The sequence below is a fragment of the Rhinolophus sinicus genome, chromosome 14, assembly GCF_057876585.1.
Source record: "Rhinolophus sinicus isolate RSI-liver-muscle chromosome 14, RSI-T2T, whole genome shotgun sequence".
Lineage (NCBI taxonomy): Eukaryota > Metazoa > Chordata > Mammalia > Chiroptera > Rhinolophidae > Rhinolophus > Rhinolophus sinicus.
In genome coordinates, this window is record NC_142514.1 from 28,051,864 (window position 1) to 28,070,658 (window position 18,795).

At 36.8% G+C, this 18,795-nt stretch overlaps 1 protein-coding gene across 1 annotated transcript in view; it reads left to right on the forward strand.

Annotated features, from left to right (window-relative positions):
• The window catches only part of RLF (RLF zinc finger), a 67,919-nt gene that overhangs the window by 19,014 nt on the left and 30,110 nt on the right, over positions 1 to 18,795 (forward strand). Inside the window, exons 2-5 of the mRNA XM_019737169.3 lie at positions 4,409 to 4,563; positions 5,814 to 5,895; positions 10,534 to 10,666; positions 17,283 to 17,485. Of these exons, the coding sequence (XP_019592728.2) occupies positions 4,409 to 4,563; positions 5,814 to 5,895; positions 10,534 to 10,666; positions 17,283 to 17,485 (573 nt within the window). The remainder of the gene's footprint in view (positions 1 to 4,408; positions 4,564 to 5,813; positions 5,896 to 10,533; positions 10,667 to 17,282; positions 17,486 to 18,795) is intronic.

The window sequence follows — 18,795 nt, forward strand, 5'->3', positions numbered from 1 at the left end:
GCAGCCACCAGTTCTCTTCCCATTCATTCCATTTCACCTCACACCCAGCTTCATCTGTTCATGGGAAACTGTGCTTCCTCACCAACTAATGTTTGAGTCTCATCACCATCTGTTCTAGTTGTTTTTTCTGACTTTGTTCAGGTGCTTTCCACTTGGAGGCCTCCTTTTCCCCTCTCTTTTGCATTTTCAAACTTGACCCATTCTTCAGAAACCCAGCTCAAGTGCTACCCCCAGCTGGAAGTCTGTCTATCATAGTGCAGTCACATTTTACTCAAGTTTATTTTATTCTGGGAATTTCATGTATTGAGAAAATCAGAATAAGGCTTCTTGCTTTATGTGCAAAATTTGAAATAATGGAAATCCTTTCTTAACATAATTTCCTATTGCCATAGGACGTGCAGTTTTAACAATAAATACCAGATATCTTTTGTTATTTCTTCGTGAACCACCAACATGCTAAAGTGTGGGGTGTCGATCAGGACCATTGCTAGAAAATTTGCCCCAGAAACAATCGCTTTAAATGGAAATGAGATGTTGTAAACTCTGAGGAAGAAAGCCAAATGATGACCATACTACTTGCTGCAGAATATTAAAGTTTATGAGTAGTGGGTAAAAGCAGAATTTAAACGTACACTTAAAATAGTTGTAGACTTGTGCATTCTGAAAAGGCATGACGCACAGTGATTTTAGTGTGGGCTCTGGAGCCAGGTAACCTGAATTCAGTTCAAATCCTGAATTCAACACTTACTGGGTGACTTTGGGCAAATAACTTAGTCTCTCTATGTATGCCTTTGTTTCCTCGTTTTTTAAAATGAGTGATGATAAATCACGTAGATCATGGGATTGTTATATTAAATGTTAGCAGCAAGCTCATAGGAAAACGCCTAACCCATACTACATGCTCAGAAACCAACATGATGATTCCCTAGGGAAATGGAGTCTTAAACCATTTGAGTTTTAAGTTGGAATACATCCCCACATCAAATATCATCTTGAAAGAAATTCTCCCTCCTTGATAGTTTCGGAGACTAGTCAGGATACCGCCATGTAGTGAGTAATGTAGGTAGAATTGGGATGAGGGGAGGTGTTTTTTCCTTCACTGTAAATGTAATATTGCTTATTAAAGAAAATGTGGGAAGTTCTGAAAAACATAAAGACAAAAATTTGTTCATAATCCTACTAGCCCAGTTCTAATGGTCATATTAGCATTTTAGTTGAATTTCTTCTGGTCCTTTTTTTTCTGTGCATTTTTTTACGTGCAGATATGTTGTGATAACACATATGCAGAACTGGAGGTTATTTAGCCTAGAGAAGTAAGCAGTCTAGGTGCGGGACATTGGGGATCTGGTCTAGGTCACTGGCTCTAGAAATACAGCGTAGGGGCAGGAGACAGGTGCTTCTGAGATTGAATCTGCAAACTTTGGTGTGGGGGTTTCAAAGGTAGTTTTCTAGCTCTGGTTCCTAAAAAAAGGCGGGTGGAACACAGGAGGAAGAGCATATTTGCTGGGGAAGATGTTTGTTTTAGATGTTTGGAGTTTGAGATTGGAATAGGATATCCCATGGAAATATTTAAGGGGGCAGTTGAGGTATACGTAATAGCAGGGACTTAACTTGAGAGGTAATCTGCCTGGGATATGAATGAGAGCACTCAGTGAGAATGTTTACAACCATCAAAGGTAGTGCCTAAGTGGGCTAATTTTTCATATGCTGTATTTCTGACCTGGCAGAATACCTAGCTTTTTAAGGGCAGGAATAGCACACCATCCTCAGTACCCAGCACAGTATTGCCACATCATGGCGTTTGAGGAATAAATGCGTTTACTGTAACAAAGAGAAGAGGCCATTGATTTGCACTGTGTAGAATGCCAATGAACTTAAAGGAGTCATATTTATCATTTTATTTCCTCCTTCTCTTTCAGTTTTCTTGGTTTCTAAAATTTAAATTTCTAAAGAGAAATAAGAGACTGCCATTTTTCTTTACTGCTTCTGATGGAATTTTGTTTTCATTTTACTGTTAAAATACTATTTAGATGGCTGTAATTCATTCATCTTTATCTTGTGGTTTAAAAAGGATGATAGTAAAGATTTTTCCAGTGATGATTCAGATGTCCGAGTACACTCCTAGTGGGTATGTTAAGGAGACCTCACTATTTAATTGCACTAACACGCGGGGAAAAAGACTGAGGAATATTAAAAAATATATAAACTATATATTTTTATAGTTTATAAAATATATAAGGCCAACTGTAAGCATAAATACCCATGGGGTATAGAATTGAAATTGTGTAACTTGCGGATGTCTTCATGGAGTGTCTGTGTTAGAAGGTATTAGATTGGTGGCAGGAGCATTCTAAATGCAAAGGTGGACTGTGGAAAGATCCACTCATCTGTATGCATTCTTCCTTCTCTTTGCATACTTCAGCTAGCAATTGGTTAATTTGCATGTGTGGTTTCAACTATTATGTTGTATTGACTCATTCTGAAAGTTCCATGAGGATAAGCCCCCATGTCTTTTTCCCCAGCACTCAGCACTGTGTATAGAGGCTATCAATAAATATTTGTCAAATGAATAAAATGGTGAATGTATTCAGCAAACATTTAGTGCCACTTGAGAATGTTCTGTAAGGGTGTAGGAGTGTTAGGCCTACGAAGATTGATAAGACGTAAATCTGACCTGAAGGAGCATAAAATCTGGTACTGAATATAAATTTGTAAAGTTCTCTGGTTTTTAGATTAAACAATGTAGATATTAAATAGTTTGCTGACCTAAAACAGAATTTTATAACATACATTTTAATAAATTTCTTAAGAGAGATTTTGTGAAATCTTATTTACGTGACAGAAAGCACATATTCTGTGTTCCTTCTCTACTCATTTAGCTGGGAAGAGGGTTGTTATGGGGTCAGTTTTGTGATCCTGTTATTACTCAGTTTTTTTTCATTATTAAAATTGGGATTTGATTAAATGGGGGCATAATGCTCTTCTGAGACTACAGAAGGAGTCCACTTTTCTAAAGTGACTAGTAAAGCAGCAAGATTCTTGATTTTGATTGAATGGATAATACTAAAATAGCTTAACTGGCTTGATCATTCAGGCAAAGATCAGATAATCCAGTGTTAGTTAAGAGAGATTTTACTGTATAATGATTAATTATATATTTCCTTGTAAGTTTTTGTTTGTTTGTTTGTTTGTTTTAGTAATCAAGACCAGTGCAGTTCTTTATAATCAGAACTGATAACTGATATAGGGACCTGTACCTGTTTTGTGGAAACTAAAGCTGCAGAAAATTTAGTGGAATCCTGCAGTGCCACTACAGCTATTTGTAGTTCTTTAGGCAGAAAAAGTGAAGACAGGAAGTTAGGAATCTTTGAAGAGATTATTCTGGGGGTAATTAATTCACGTAATGTAATTAACTCAAGATAAAGCTGCCCTCTGAAAAGAAGACTTGCCTGTAAAAGTAGCACCAAACTAAGAGCATTAGGAACTTCCTAGCCCTGTCAGAATGTGTATTCTAGTGGGGGAAAGCTTGTATCCTGCATGTCTTAACCTAACTAGATGTATTAGTTAAGCATAAGCAAAACCTAATCAGTTGTTAGAAGAAATATATTAATAGAAGAGAGAGCAACTCCATGGCACCTAGAGAGTCCCCAGACAAGAACTTGGCAGTGATTTCCCAGCACTGTCCAAGAGAACATAAGCCAACTTTTCACCATCATTTGAACAAATTTTTACTGTTGAACACATAATTTATCAGGCCTTATTATGGCTCCATTTTTCTTTGTTTTAGATTTTGTACTCACCAGATAATCTGGTACATAAAAGGGGTACCCTGGCTGATGATTATCCCCCCACTGTAAACAAGTAAACATTTGGCTTATATGTTAATTTTTTTAAATAAACTTCATTAACAGTAAAAATATAACATCAACCTTTTATAAATTGGTTAGTATACATTAAGCATAATCAATCCTATGTGTGTAGGGGGAAAAAAGGATTTTATGGAGCTGTAGAGCTGAAGGCCATACTCAGGAATAAGCTTCCTTGTCCAAGGCAGGGATCAGCCTTGTTCTTGTATACCTGTGCCTGGCACGTGGTTGGTGCCCAATTTAATGTTGTAGCATACCAAACTCATTGCTAAATTTCAGAGTTGGTAACTCCAGACCTATAGTGGTTCTTTCTAGAACCACTACTCTACTCATGGATTTATTCTCATGTCAGAAGAGCCAGTTGTACCTTTTCTTTAACTCAACAGTTCATTAAGTGATGAAAATAGACTCCTAGACAAGCCAGAGCCTGTAAAGGCAAATAAAAGGTATATGCGTCTGTTAGAAAAAAAGGGACCGAAGACAATGTTTGTTTCATTGTTTTTATTTTTTAAATAATTAAAACTTTAATTTTATTTTTTTAGACTCTCTTGCAATATGCAAGCAACAAGAATGCATCAGAGCATATGGTGTATCTTCTGGAGGTATATCGACTTGCCATCCAAAGCTTTGCCAGTGCACGCCCATATTTAACTACTGAATGTGAAGATGTCCTGTTAGTGCTTGGCAGATTAGTACTGTAAGTTTCAAGAACTTAAATCACTCTTAAAACTGAGTGCTTTTGGTTGTAATGTTTGCCTGACTTTTGTTTACTATGCATCTTGTTATTCAAAGCACCATTAGAGTTATACCTTTAAATGTAATCTCCTTTGCTTTGAGCCTTCATACTCAGGTTCCCTGGAGACGAAGTACAAGCCAAGCAACATAATCTTGAATTGCCTCTAGAGTCTTTTTTCGTACTCAGGCTTAGAATCCAAGAATGATACATATTTTCTCTGTCCTGAGGTATCAATTCAGGTGACAGAGTTTGTGGAAACTGTTGTGATCTTTGAGGAACACTTTGAGGGGAAACACTATGACATTCTGCAATTCAGTTATATTATTGGAACTGAAAATTTGACCAGCAGAAAATACCAGGGTACAGCATAAGATTACCACCCTAAGAGTCTATGATAATTTCGCTGCTGTTTTAATGTTTGGTAGTAGCAGACAAAATTATAACTAATGTAATTTTCATCTGCAAATTGAAAAAATATGCTAGCTATTCAGTTGTTATCTGGGGAATCACTTGTGTTCAGCTTATAGATTGTTTGGTGGGATAACTTCTAATCTGGGTGGTCCATTTTATTTTTCTCTGGCCTCATATATTTTTCTTTCGATTCTCCAAAAACCAAAACCTCTAATTTACTGTGCCTTTTATGGAACCCAAACATTTCTGGTTTTATAATCACATTATTCCTTCTACTAAATCCCAATTTCTACATTACCTGTGCTAATTTCTAAGTGGTAAAGTAGCATTCCGCAAGATTTTAGAGAGGTGTTGGTTGATAGGTATTTTGAGTTGATCTTTATTCGAATTGTTATGCGTTTCCTTTTTTAAATTCTCTGTTATTTTTGGGGGGAATTGGTTATGGTAGAAAGAAGAAAATTCTTGCTTGATTGATTTGTTTGTTAGAGGTAAAGAAATGGTCTTGATAGTCTTTCTGCTACCTCTGAAAATGACAAGAACATACAGAGATGGCATTTACATGTATTTATCACTTTATCAGCTGAATTGACAATAGCATGAGCTCCTGTTTTTGTCTTCTGGAATCAGAATGGTTCCTACATAGTCACACACCCTAATAAACTAAATAAAACTGCTTTGAATATGATTTATAAAAGGCTTACAATAGTCTAAACAAATGTAAAACATATTCAGTATCACTATCATACTGTATTTGATTATGACTATAACCACCTTTATTTACTAACTTATTTATATTGTAGGAGTTGTTTTGAATTACTACTTTCAGTGTCTGAAAGTGAACTGCCATGTGAAGTCTGGGTACTCTTTCTTCAGTCTCTACAGGTGAGTTGATTTGGGTTCAAGAAAAGCCTCTGTTTAGGTATCCAAGGTGCCTAATGAATTTCTCCCAGCAAACTAAAATTGGAAACTTAGGGGAAAAAAAAGTTCTTTATATATTGATAGTAAGTTCATTAAATGAGAGACCTTTCAGATGAAGTGGGTATGTTAAAATTTTTTTCATTCATTTGGTTTTGTTAACCTTTACATAGCTTAGAAATCAACAAAAAAGTTTTCATTATTCAAAAACAGTTTTAGACAGGATAAAGCTATTAAAAATGTAGACTCATATATGGTTATAAGGTAGCAGTATTTGGATCATTCGTAGAACATTTATCTAGTAATTTCTCCCTAACACTTCAGGGATTGTGTCAAAATAGTCATTATAGATTCTATTAGTGCATTTTCCTTATAGGAGAGCTTACGTTCGTTGGCTTTCATATTGGCTTGATTATCAGCTTTCTTAGGGTGAGTAGATCAGAGTAAGTAGCAAGTTGGGGAAGGGGAGAGTAGGGTAGGAAGAAAAAGCAAGTGCGCTGCCAGTGACAGGAAGCAAATTTGCCTGTTACTGGTAGAGACAGAAAAACTGTTTGATAAATATAGACAATGTAAGCAGTAATAACTATCATTTATTTATTATCACTAATTTTTGCCAAACACTGCTCTACATTATGTTTTACATGTTTTGTATATTTTAATCAAATTACAAACTTTATAAACATTTGAATCTCCATTTACAGTCATAGAGAGAGAGGTTACTTATCTTGCCTAGAGTTAAACACTGAGAGCTTTCTTTGTTAACTGCGTTCTCAAAGACCCAAACTCCATGATAGCTTGCACCTATTTTGTGTAGACATACGTGAAGATTTGCATATTAATAGACACGTCCATTATCTGGAAATTTCTTCCCTCTGTGCTATATAACCCAAAATGAAATGATATAATGTTAATCTTTTTCTCTTTGGGGAGAAGCGGATTCTTTGTCATGTTCTTGGCCTATTTTAATCCCTGTAGTGCAGTACTAATTCCTCACATAATCATGTAGCTGCGAAAGTCATCTTTCATACATTGCACATTGATTTTGTCCCTTTTTGTTTTGAGGCCTGCCCGTTGTTTTGTCCTGATACATGACATTCTAGAAGGGCAAATCTACTTATTGCTGTTATTTTTATTAGCATCCTTTGCAGAGAGAATACTCTCACATCTCTTCATTCTTTTCTTAGATTGTATACCTAAGTCAAATATTTGCCTTTTCCCTCATCTGTGTAAGTTTTTTTAATCAGCTATCTAGGATATATTTTTTAATGCGTTCAATAAAATAAATGCAGTAGAGGTACAGATAAGTGTAAGACGTGCCTGTTGAAATCTAAAAGGTAAAACTGAACTTTTCTTATTTTAGGTGATAAATGGACAATGTTTTGAGGATACTTTTGGTAAGAGAATAGTTTTATCAGAGCAGGCAGGCCACAGATAGAACACTCAATCACAATTTATAGCTGTGTAACACATCCAAACCTTTCCCTATGGATATAAAAATACATTCTGAAGTGGATTTTTTTATAAATAAAAATGAGATCCTATCTTTTGTAACTTTTTAAAAACTTAACATTATCATTAAATGGGGTTCCCCAGACCCGTTTCCACCATGGGCGGTGGTTTCCCACACCAACAAGCAATTGTCCGACACCAGCAGGATGTTAAAGAATTAATTCAACTCAGTTCTGCCTGGAGATAGCACTAGATGCCACAGGTTAAGGATTCAGTGCTACCAGACTGCCCCCATTTTCTCCCCCAGACACACATCAGACACCAGCCACACACCCAGGTTGTTACCTGGACTTCTGACCGGCTGGCTGTAGATTGGCAGTTCTATGACCCCCTCCGACTCAGAATACCAAGTGCAAGTCCTACTGCTGACCTACTGCTATATGCCAGAGGGTCCCACAATCACCCTCCTTGGCTTCCATTCATTTTCTAGAGCAGCTCACAGAACTGAGAAAATATTTGACTTTATAGACCACCAGTTTATTATGAAAGCATGTAACTCAGAAATAGCCAGATGGAAGAGATGCATAGGGCAAGGTACGTCTGAAGTGGAGCAGAGCTTCCATGCCGTCTCCGGGGTACAACATTCTCCCAGTACCTCCATGTGTTCACCAACCTGGAAGCTCTCTTAAAGCTCAGTCTTAAAAAGGACTAACATGTCCTTTTAGGTTTTAATGGAGACTTCATTAAATAGTCATGATTGACTAAGTCTATTGGCCATTTGGTAATTGAATTCAACTTCCGTCCCTCTCTTCTCCCCTCCCCGGAGGTGGTGGGGGGACTGAAAATTCCTCGTGTCATGTGGTTCGTTCTCCTGGCAACCAGCTCTCACCCTTGGATGGAGTCCATAGGTGGCCTCATTAACAACAAAAGATACTTGAACACTCGATAAGGAAGTTTTAAGAGTTTGGGGAGCTATGAACCAAGAACTATGTAGATGAAGACCAAGTATCTTATAAATCACCGTATCGCAGTCATCGATATAATGTCTAGGATTGTACGTATAGGTATCCATTTTTGATGACTACCTGGGATTCTGTTGTGTGGTTGCACCATAAATCATTTGACCAAGTCTCTCTGCTATTTATGTAAATAGTGCTAGAGTGAACATCTTATGCTGGTATTTCTGTATTGTAGATTTCAAGATGTGGACTAGGATATTTTTACCTTAAAGAAACAAATTTAAGTTCAAAAATGTTTCTTAAAAAATTCCACCATAGTTTTTAAAGATTCTATTTAATTTTTTTTAAATTTATTTCACCTGCTTGTTTTTTTTTCTTATAAATTTGATTGGGGAATATTGGGGAACAGTGTGTTTCTCTAGGGCCCATCAGCTCCAAGTCGTTGTCCTTCAGTCTAGTTGTGGAGGGCGCAGTTCAGCTCCAAGTCCAGTTGCCATTTTCAATCTTAGTTGCAGGGGGGCACAGCCCACCATCCCTTGCGGGAATTGAATCGACGACCTTGTTGAGAGCTCACACTCTACCAACTGAGCCATCCAGCCACCCCTCCAGAAGCTCAGTGGCAGCTCATTGTCTTCAATGTAATTATGGAGGGCGCAGCTCACTGGCCCATGTGGGAGTCGAACTGGCAACCCTGTCATTCAGAACTCGCGCTCTAACCAACTGAGCCATCCAGCTGCCCCTATTTAATATTTTTAAAAGTAACTTTGCTATAATAAATATGTATCCAATGGTAACAAAGGATTAAACACGTCGTTCTTACCCAGAATAAATTGTATTTTGAACAGATGAAAAAGTAGAAAGCTGTTTTTGTTTTTAACCTAAAGTGTGGCTTTTTATTTTAGTTGCTGTATATCATTGTGGGTAATAATATTTTTTACTAAAATATAATGGCGCATGTATGTTTAGATATTACAAATATGGTAACTACACATAGCATGTTCTGGAATTTTCATCTTCACTGCAAAGTAAATGCCTGACATTCTAAGTTAAGGAGAGAGAAGCCTGGAGGGAAGTCAAGCTATTAAAGAAAAACTGCAGCCTTAGTAAAATATTGCTATTAGTAAACTATTAATTGCAAATATCACTTTCTGTGTCAATATTATATCTTAAGCCCTTTCTCAATAGAAGATAATTCAGCAGAGAGAGAGAGAGCGAGACAGAGAGAGAGAGAGAGAATAAAACCTATTATTTTGACATGAAAATTAAGCAGGGGGAATGAACTTCATTTTTTATATTTCACTTAAGTGAATATAACATTATATTCTTAGGTCTGTGAACTTTTTTTAACTTATATTTTTCAAAGGAATATATTGCTATAAACAGAAGCTTATGTTCCTTGAGAATTTCAGCAGGCTAAAATAAGAGAGAACAAGTTAAGATTTTAGAACATGGGAAGAACCAATAATCCCCCCAGTAATAAAGGACAGTGAGACATATACTTGATTATTTATGCCTAGTTAAATTTCTGACCTTTTCCCCCCACCATTTGTGTATATAAGTATTTTAAAGAACAACCTATTGGCAATGTTTTATTTGTTTTCTGAGGAGATAGAATGATAGCTAATAACCTATACTGTCTGGTTACCATGTATATTTTATATAGGGTCATCCTTTAAAAAGTCATTTGGTTAGAAGTCATTTTATATAGGGTCATCTATATATAAGTCATTTTATATAGGGTCATCCTTTAAAAAGTCAATTGTTTAAATTTAAACAATTTAAAAAGTGTGTAACAATTGGTGTCAAGTAATATTTCTATTCACAGGAATAGGTTGACTGGATGAATACATTAAATACTTCAAAGGAAATACTTTAAAGGAAAACTATACCATTGGCCCTAAAATAATTTAGTAATGCAAGGATATAGATTAAATTGTGATCATTTTACCTACGGGGAATTCAGGAAAACATTTTAAAGCTACCCTTTAACTTTGTGAAAACACCCTAGTTTCACTTAAAAACAGCAGCAACAGAATTTTACAAAACTTTGAGACTAGTTTTTTTCCTGCTTATTTCTTTTTAGGAAATCCAAGATACAGGTTCTTTCCTAGACATTCAGATATATTGAAAAGGCAAAACTACTATTTATATTGCTTATTAATTACCCTGTTTTCGGGATATACTGTTTTTGTTTTAGGAGTCACATGATGCATTACTGGAATTTGGGAATAATAACCTACAAATATTGGTTCATGTTACCAAGGAAGGGGTATGGAAAAATCCGGTTCTTCTTAAAATTCTGTCTCAACAGCCAGTAGAAACAGAAGAAGGTAAGCCTTAAAACTTTACTGACTGTATTGAAGGAGGACTTAGTTCTAAGAGAATTGAAATTGATTTATGGGTTAATATTTTGTGAATCTCACCTGTGTATCTATACTTAGTCATTCCGTCCTCTTTGGAATAATAAAAAATAATCATTAGCATTTAATTTTTTGCCCTAAGGATCCTTGCATTTTTACGTAGTGTTTTAAGTGTCCCTTTGCAGTTATTTTAAAATGTTGCATTGCATAACAATGTTTATACAAAGTGCTTAAGCTAGGAATGAACAATCTGCTTTTACTTGGTTTGTAGTAGAGCTTTGCCTCTATTTTGTTCACTGGTTGCTACGGCTGAGGACCATGGAAAAAATTGCTATTTTATTTTAAACTTACAAAAATTGGAGTTTAGTGTTCTGTAGAAAAATGCAAAGAATGAACATTTTTATTTGCAACATTGTCAGCGTAAGACAAGAAGATTTATGTATTTGAGTTGACATTTGCATTCTAGACACACAAAAGTATCTCATTTGGTATGGCTAACAATTATGATTTCATTTGCTTTAAGTTAATGGAAAATTTAAAGGATCACATTCTGTTAAATATGTTTCTGGAATAAAAATGAGTTTCAGAATAGTTTGTATTTTCACTTTTGACATATAGTTAATTTAGGTCTTACAACAGGCCATTTGAATGTTAAAATATCCCAGTTAGCTTCTTCATTCACCAAGATTGACAGCTTACTGTATATATGCTGTTTGAGTTTTTCTGTATAATGAGATGATTAACAATAAGGGTACTTAGATTTTCTCTTGGTCCTTTTCCTTTGATAATTCTGCTTATCAGTTACACTGAAAAAAGAATTAGGAAGAGAGCTGTTAAATAGAAAAGAGATTGGTGTTTATTGTTTTCTTTTGAGGTTCCCAGTAAATGGCATTCCTTTATAAATATAGGCACATGGAGGCTAAAATATCACCTTTATTATTAATAAAAGTTGTTAGAGGACACAACCAGATAGTTTCAAAAGGATCCCAGAATTTGGGGTCGTTTAGATAAGGTTCGACTATGGTAGAGAAGAACTCGTGCTCTCTGTAGTCAGACCCAAACCCAAGAAAAAGTGTAGAGTTGAGTTAAATGCCCCCAATTTATTTTCCTCTGATGTACTAATCAAATATACCACCCCACCATTGGAGCTAACAATACTTAATTTCTTTTCACATAGAAAAACAATGGAAGCAGGGAGAAGCACTGTTTATGTAACACCCCACGATATCCTCTCTGTTCAATAAAGATTAATTAAGCACTCGCTATCTATAAGATTGTGAATACAGGATACCTACATATGTAAGGAGTTATTCTGAGAACCACAGTGTAAATGGTGAGCAGCCTGTGGCCTGCCTGCTTTCTCAGTTGACCCTCACCCTAATTTCAGATCAAAAGAAAGCTTCCTTTATAGCTCAACTGCCCTTGTAGCCCAGATATCAACATATTCGATGCTTAGAAAACATTGATTGTCATCTCATTGATTGTCTTCTGGTCAGTAATATAGTAATCACAAGCATGAGTGTGTGTACTTTTTAATCTCTGAGGAACTTAATAAGTGCTTTTCAGTTTAGCTTTTTTAAAAAAAGCTTATAAGATTTTTATTTTTCCTGCCTTGAATTCTTGAATTTTGTTTCTGCTTCTCCCTTATCCCCTGCCCACCTAAAAAAGTTTATTACTGAAGTGTGTACTAAGTACCAGTTGTTGACACTTCTGCCGGGCATGATCAGCAGGGAAATGAGGGGGTTTCTCCCACTCAGATCCTGGCCCAGGCACCAGAGGCCTTTCTACCCCAGGCCACCCCAGCAGCCTACCAGAGAAGGTGGGGATGGCGAGACCAGGCCTAGCAAGCCCCACGGAAGGTTCTTGGCCTAAGGCCCAGTGCCACAGAACCTCCTATACTTTCGGGATGATGGCAGCCCCTGGAAGAAGATGCAGTCCATAGCTCTGGGCAGCCCACAGCCCAGAGACTTCAACCCCCATCAACAGTGGGGCCTCTCCCACCACCACACTGGAGTGATCCCAACTCGGAGGTCACCCAGAGTTACCATCTGGTATCTGCCAATTTTCTAACTGACTTGTACCCTACCTGGCACCAACCTCCCCACTTCCCCATAATTTATGATATCAAAACAAGCTTTACCCCCATTTCCTTGAGACTCAGGAGGGCCAACGCAATAACCTTTTGGTTTTTTCTTTCTCTCCACTACCAAGGATTAAAGGAAGGGATCCCTCTTTATTGTTCAGAGGCACCAACTCCCTCACTTAAATCAGGCTGAGAAGGAACCAGCCAGCTCTGACCTCCTTCCCCTGGTTGTTTAATTTTTATTTCTCTTCTACACCTCTGAAGCCATTTGATGAGTTTTCATGTGCCACTTGAGTCTCCAGTAAAAACAAAAATAGGCTTTCCTGTTAGAAAAACAAAAGCTGTTTTTTTCTTTTCTTTTAAATATTTATGAGGATTATTGGGGAACAGGGCCCATCAGCTCGAAGTCATTGTCCTTCAATCTAGTTGTGGAGGGCGCAGCTCAGCTCCAAGTCCAGTCGCCGTTTTCAATCTTTGATTGCAGGGGGCGCAGCCCACCATCCCATGGGGAAGTTGAACTGGCAACCTTGTTGTTGAGTGCTGGTGCTCTAACTAACTGAGCCATCTGGCCACCCCCAAAAAAGTTGTTTTTAAACTGGACCTTAGATGTTACCATTTTTTATATGATGAAGTGTATACGAGGTAAACTGTCATGATGTTTGCAACTTCCTTTTAAGTGGTTCAGAAAGAGAAAAACTAGGTAAAGAAATATGCCAAAAACCATTCAGTTGTTGAATCTAGATGGAGGAGAGGATATATTATTAAAAAGATTTTTGTATTAACATGTTTGGGAAAAAATACAGAAAGGATCACAATTGGGAATGAGACTTCTCAGTGTACACTTTAAATATTGAAGTGTATGGATGGATTCCCTTTTAAAAAATAAAGTTAAGATTGATGTTAACATAAGTTAAAATGATTTTTAAAATGCAAGGTTGATCTCTTGTGTTAAAAATTGACAGCTGTTGAACTGTGGTTCTAATATATTGAGTAAAATGGTTTTACCTCATAGAAATAATAGCTATGTCTTACAGAGTGCCTCTTACGTGATGGGCGCTGTGAGTGCTTTCCATACCTCATTTAATCCATAGATCAGATTGCACATGCCTAGGCCACATAGTTAAAATTATGGGAGCAGAATTTAAGTCCAGGTGAGGAAATATGAAAGGTTTTTGATTGAGGAGTGATAACTGTTCAGTTGCTAAATACATGGTTTTATTAAACATTTCTAATATAAAAGACATTGTGCTTAGGGTTATAGGGAATACAAAAGTTAACAAGATGTGGTATTTGTGCACAAATTTCCGATAGTGTAATAAGGGGGATGTCAAAAACAAATGATAGCAACTGGTATTGAGCATTTACCCTGTGCTTAGCCCTGTGCTAAGTGTCATATCTGCCTCACTAGTGTTTCATTTATGATTCTTTCATCCCTATGAGGTGGATATTACTGATTTTTTTACAGATGGAGAAACTTGAGGTTCAGAGAGGTCAATTAATTTGTCCAAAGGTCTCACAGCTAGTATGTGTCAGAGTCATGATTCAGCCTCAAACTGGTGATTCCAACACCTGAGGTCTTAACATTTGTACACTGTAAGGCTTTATTACTGTACTTAAAAACTAAGTGTGATGAACAAATAAATGTTGTGGGCATTTAGAAGGGGATGGGTTGTGTAGGTAATGTTCCTTTTTACAGGTAGGGGATTTGTGAAAATGCTTGCAACCTGGTAGGGCAGATAAATAGAGCAGAATCTGGTATTAGGCAGAACAGAATATAAGGCTAACAGATGTGGCAGGAAGTAATATGGAGGAATTAAATTGGACTGTTTTAAAAAGAATTGCTAGGACACAACAACTAAGTTGATTTCCTTGAGGAAAGGAGTTGACAAGGCAGACTAATCCAAAACTTCATTTCTGTATTATTGAGAGAATACCATTACTGAAAATAGAATTAAGGAATGAAGAGCTATTGGAGTGAGAGATATGATTATGAGTTCATTTTGTGGAATTTAGTGCCTGTCAGACTAAAATGGAAAAGTCCAAATAAAAGTGATCTGTTTTCTGCCCTTGCTTTTTGACCTTGACTACATATTAGAGTATCTTTGGAATTTAAAACCAACACACATGCACCCCTCTCCCCACCCCAGTTCCAGGCTCCACCTACTAAATCAAAATCTCCAGAGTTGGAGCTCTGGGATCCAGATATTTTTGAAGTGCCACAGTAAATGGGTACCTTCCACCTATAAAGTGATGGGAGTGTAAATTGGTACAACCTCTGGAGATCATTTTGGCAGCAGTTTCACTACTAGGAATTTTTTTTCTCTAGATACAGTCATGCATGTATGAAATAGCCTATTTACAGGGCTGTAAATTGTAGCATTATTGACTATTGCCAAATTTTGGAAACAACTTGCAAGTATATCAGTAGGGGATTGGTTAAATCAATTAGTACATCTACACAGTAGAATACTATTCAGTTGTTAAAAGTATTGAGATAGCTGTAAATGTACAATGATGATAGAATAACCTGTGTGATACAGTAAATGGGGAAAAATATGTTTTCTGTACTCGGAATATTTCTGGAAGTATAAACAAGAGATTGGAAATGATTATTGTTCTTGGGGAGGGAGAGTAGGGGGGCTGGAGTTGGGAGAAGGGAGACAACTTTTTTTTTTTTTTAAAGATTTTATTGGGGAAGGGGAACAGGACTTTATTGGGGAACAGTGTGTACTTCTGGGACTTTTTTCCAAGTCAAGTTGTTGTCCTTTCAATCTTAGTTGTGGAGGGTGCCGTTCAGCTTCAAGTTGTTGTCCTTTCAGTCTTAGTTGTGGAGGGCGCAGCTCAGCTCCAGGTCCAGTTGCCGTTGCTAGTTGCAGGGGGCACAGCCCACCATCCCTTGTGGGAATCCCACCGGCAACCTTGTGGTTGAGAGGATGCGCTCCAACCAACTGAGCCATCCGGGAGCTCAGCGGCAGCTCAGCTCAAGGTGCTGTGTTCAATCTTAGTTGCAGGGGGTGGAGCCCACCATCCCTTGTGGGACTCGAGGAATTGAACCGGCAACCTTGTGGTTGAGAGCCCACTGGCCCATGTGGGAATCGAACCGGCAGCCTTTGGAGTTAAGCGCATGGAGCTCTAACCGCCTGAGCCACCAGGCTGGCCCCAGACAACTTTTAACTATACCTCTTTGTATGCCTGTTGAGTTTTGGTCATGTGCATATATGGTACTACCTAAAAGAATTTTTAAAACTCTACGGTTGCTTCTGATACACAGTTAAGATCGGTTCAGGGTGTATGTTCACGCACACACCCAGCCAGTGGTTTATCATTAATATTAATTATTTCTACTCCATATGTGGCCTATAGACATAGCAGCATGGGTATCACCTGAGAGGGTCGTTAGAAAAACAAAATCTCAGGTCCCAAAGTCCCATCCCAGAACTACTGAATTAGAATCTGCATTTTAATAATATTCTCCAGGTGATTTCAGAAGGCACTTTCAAGTTTGAGAAACACTATTTCAGATGAGCCACCTAAAGCAGTTTGATTGTTCACCCTTGTCGTGACATGCAATGTTCCCACCTCTATTCTTTAAATAATACTATGTAAAATGATGCCACACACTTGTTGAGTCACACTACTATTCAAAAATTGAGGGCTTGTCTAGAACACTGCAAATCAGTGTGCTCAGGTACTTAATATTCAGTACTAAGCAGCATTTTCCAAAGTGTGTACTGAACCAGTAACATATATTTTACATTATACTAATAGTAATATGTGTAAAAGGGTTCTCTGGTCAAATCAGTTTGGGAAAAATTGGGTTAAATAAAAGTGAACAGTTTTCTTTATTGCAGGACTGTTCAGAGATTTGACCAAGGAATCCTTTTTTTTTCTAGGACTATCTCTCAGGTCTTTTGGTCGGTGGAACACACTTTGAGAAATGCCTGGTTTAGAGGAAAGAGCACCACTGGCTTTGGAATCCTTGGCAAGTTACCTAATTTCTCTGAATATTAATTTTTCCTAACCTTAAACTGGGGACGACAATACTTGCCTTGGTGGTGGTGTGAAGAATAAATGAGAGGTATATAAGAACACTCAGCTTAAAGCTTGGTACCTTAAAAGGGTTCAAGTTATAGTTATTAATATCACATAGGTTACTTGCTTTTTCTTGCACTTATGCTTATAGTTCATTTCACTATTCCTTACTGTCTTTATCAGAAGGTAAGGAAGGAGAAGGTCAGATAATTAATTTTGATAATATATTAGTAGCTTTATTAAAAGATTTGGTGTTCCAGATAAAACTAATGTGGGAATCATTAGCAAAATTAGTTTATTTTGCCCTCTTTTCTATTAGATGAATATTATTGAGACCAGAATCAATTTCCTAGTTATATCAACTGAATTTTTATTCACTAAAAAAAACCAACATCAATAAAAGATATCAACTTTCATCTTAACCTGTTATGTGATATGTTATCAAACTGTTTTATTTTTCCTCTTTTCTAGTCAATAAATTGATTGCACAAGAAGGACCTTTCTTTCTCCAAATGCGAATAAAACATTTGTTGAAATCTAACTGCATCCCCCAGGCTACTGCTTTGTCAAAGCTATGTGCAGAATCTAAAGAAATTTCAAATGTGTCGTCTTTCCAGCAAGCCTATATCACATGTTTATGTTCCATTCTCCCTAATGAAGATGCTATTAAGGAGGTGAGTAAAGCAAATAACTGCTATTGTAGGACACACAATGAACTTTAATAGAATTTGATAAATGTTGCATGACAGGATGAAAACCAAAACTGATTTTTTTTCTCAGGCTACTGAAAAGTGCTGTTTTCTTTGTATGTTTAACTGTTCAACAGATTTAATATAAAGTTACGTTGTAGGCAGATTTGTAAAGTAGATAATTAAAGAATGTGCAGGTGGATGTTCATGGTTGGGTGATGGTTTGCTTTGAAATCTTTAAATGTGTAAGTTGTTTTTTAAAGTAATGATTTCTCTATGTTGGGGAAATGCAGAAATTTATTAATACTGGTGTCAAAGGATAAACTAAAGAGAATGGCATTTAACTTTAGCTTAAGTGACTTTATACATTTAACTGTAAGCAGAGACATGTAGGACTTTAGAATCCATGATACGAGTACATTTTGAACAGAGATATAAGTGGACAAACTGGATGCCATGGAAAATAATAAACTAACTGAGTCTTAAACTATTTTATCAGTCAGATTGCATTCTTTTTTTAAATTTTGAATCACTGTTTTCCTTAGAAAAGTTGAAATTCGTTTTCTCTAGTAGTTTTTGATAAATTATACAGAGAAAAATGAAGAATTCCTAGGTAGTATTCCATCACTTCCCTTTACTTCTCTTACCTTCCATATGGATTCTCATTTTACCTCTACACTGAACTTGTTAAATGTAGGAATCCCAAGAATCTGGGTATATGCTGTAGTAATTCTTAAATTTGTATGACAATTTAAACTATAAACATCCTCCTCTTCAAATGCAACTTTCTATCTTTCCACCTCATTCCTTTTGATATAAAGACCACTAGGACCAACAATCTATTAATCCTGTCACTTTCTCACTCTCCTTCATCCTCCTCATGTTCCCACTTCCCTTCTTACTCTGCTTTTCCATAGTCGGTCATTGTGATCAATCCCTTGCAGGCACCCTCAATTCCTTTGCTGGTCTCTCCCTTAATTGTACTTATTTGACTAATGAGTATCCTGATTATTCTGAAATTTTCACCATCTGTGTATCTTTACCTGCACTAATGAAGCCAAACGTGCTTTTCTGCCAACTGATTTTACTTTAAATCAGTCACACTATTTCTTTAGTCCATTCACTCTCCCACTCTCTTAGGTTACTGTATAATACCTCCTGTCCCATCTCACTCTCTGTTGATGAACGTTCTCCCTAGTTCTCTAAGGAAATTCAGGTAGTTGGAAGAGAATTTCCATAAGCTTCTTCTATGACACCTATTCACCTGCCTGCATCTATGCATATAACAGCTTCTC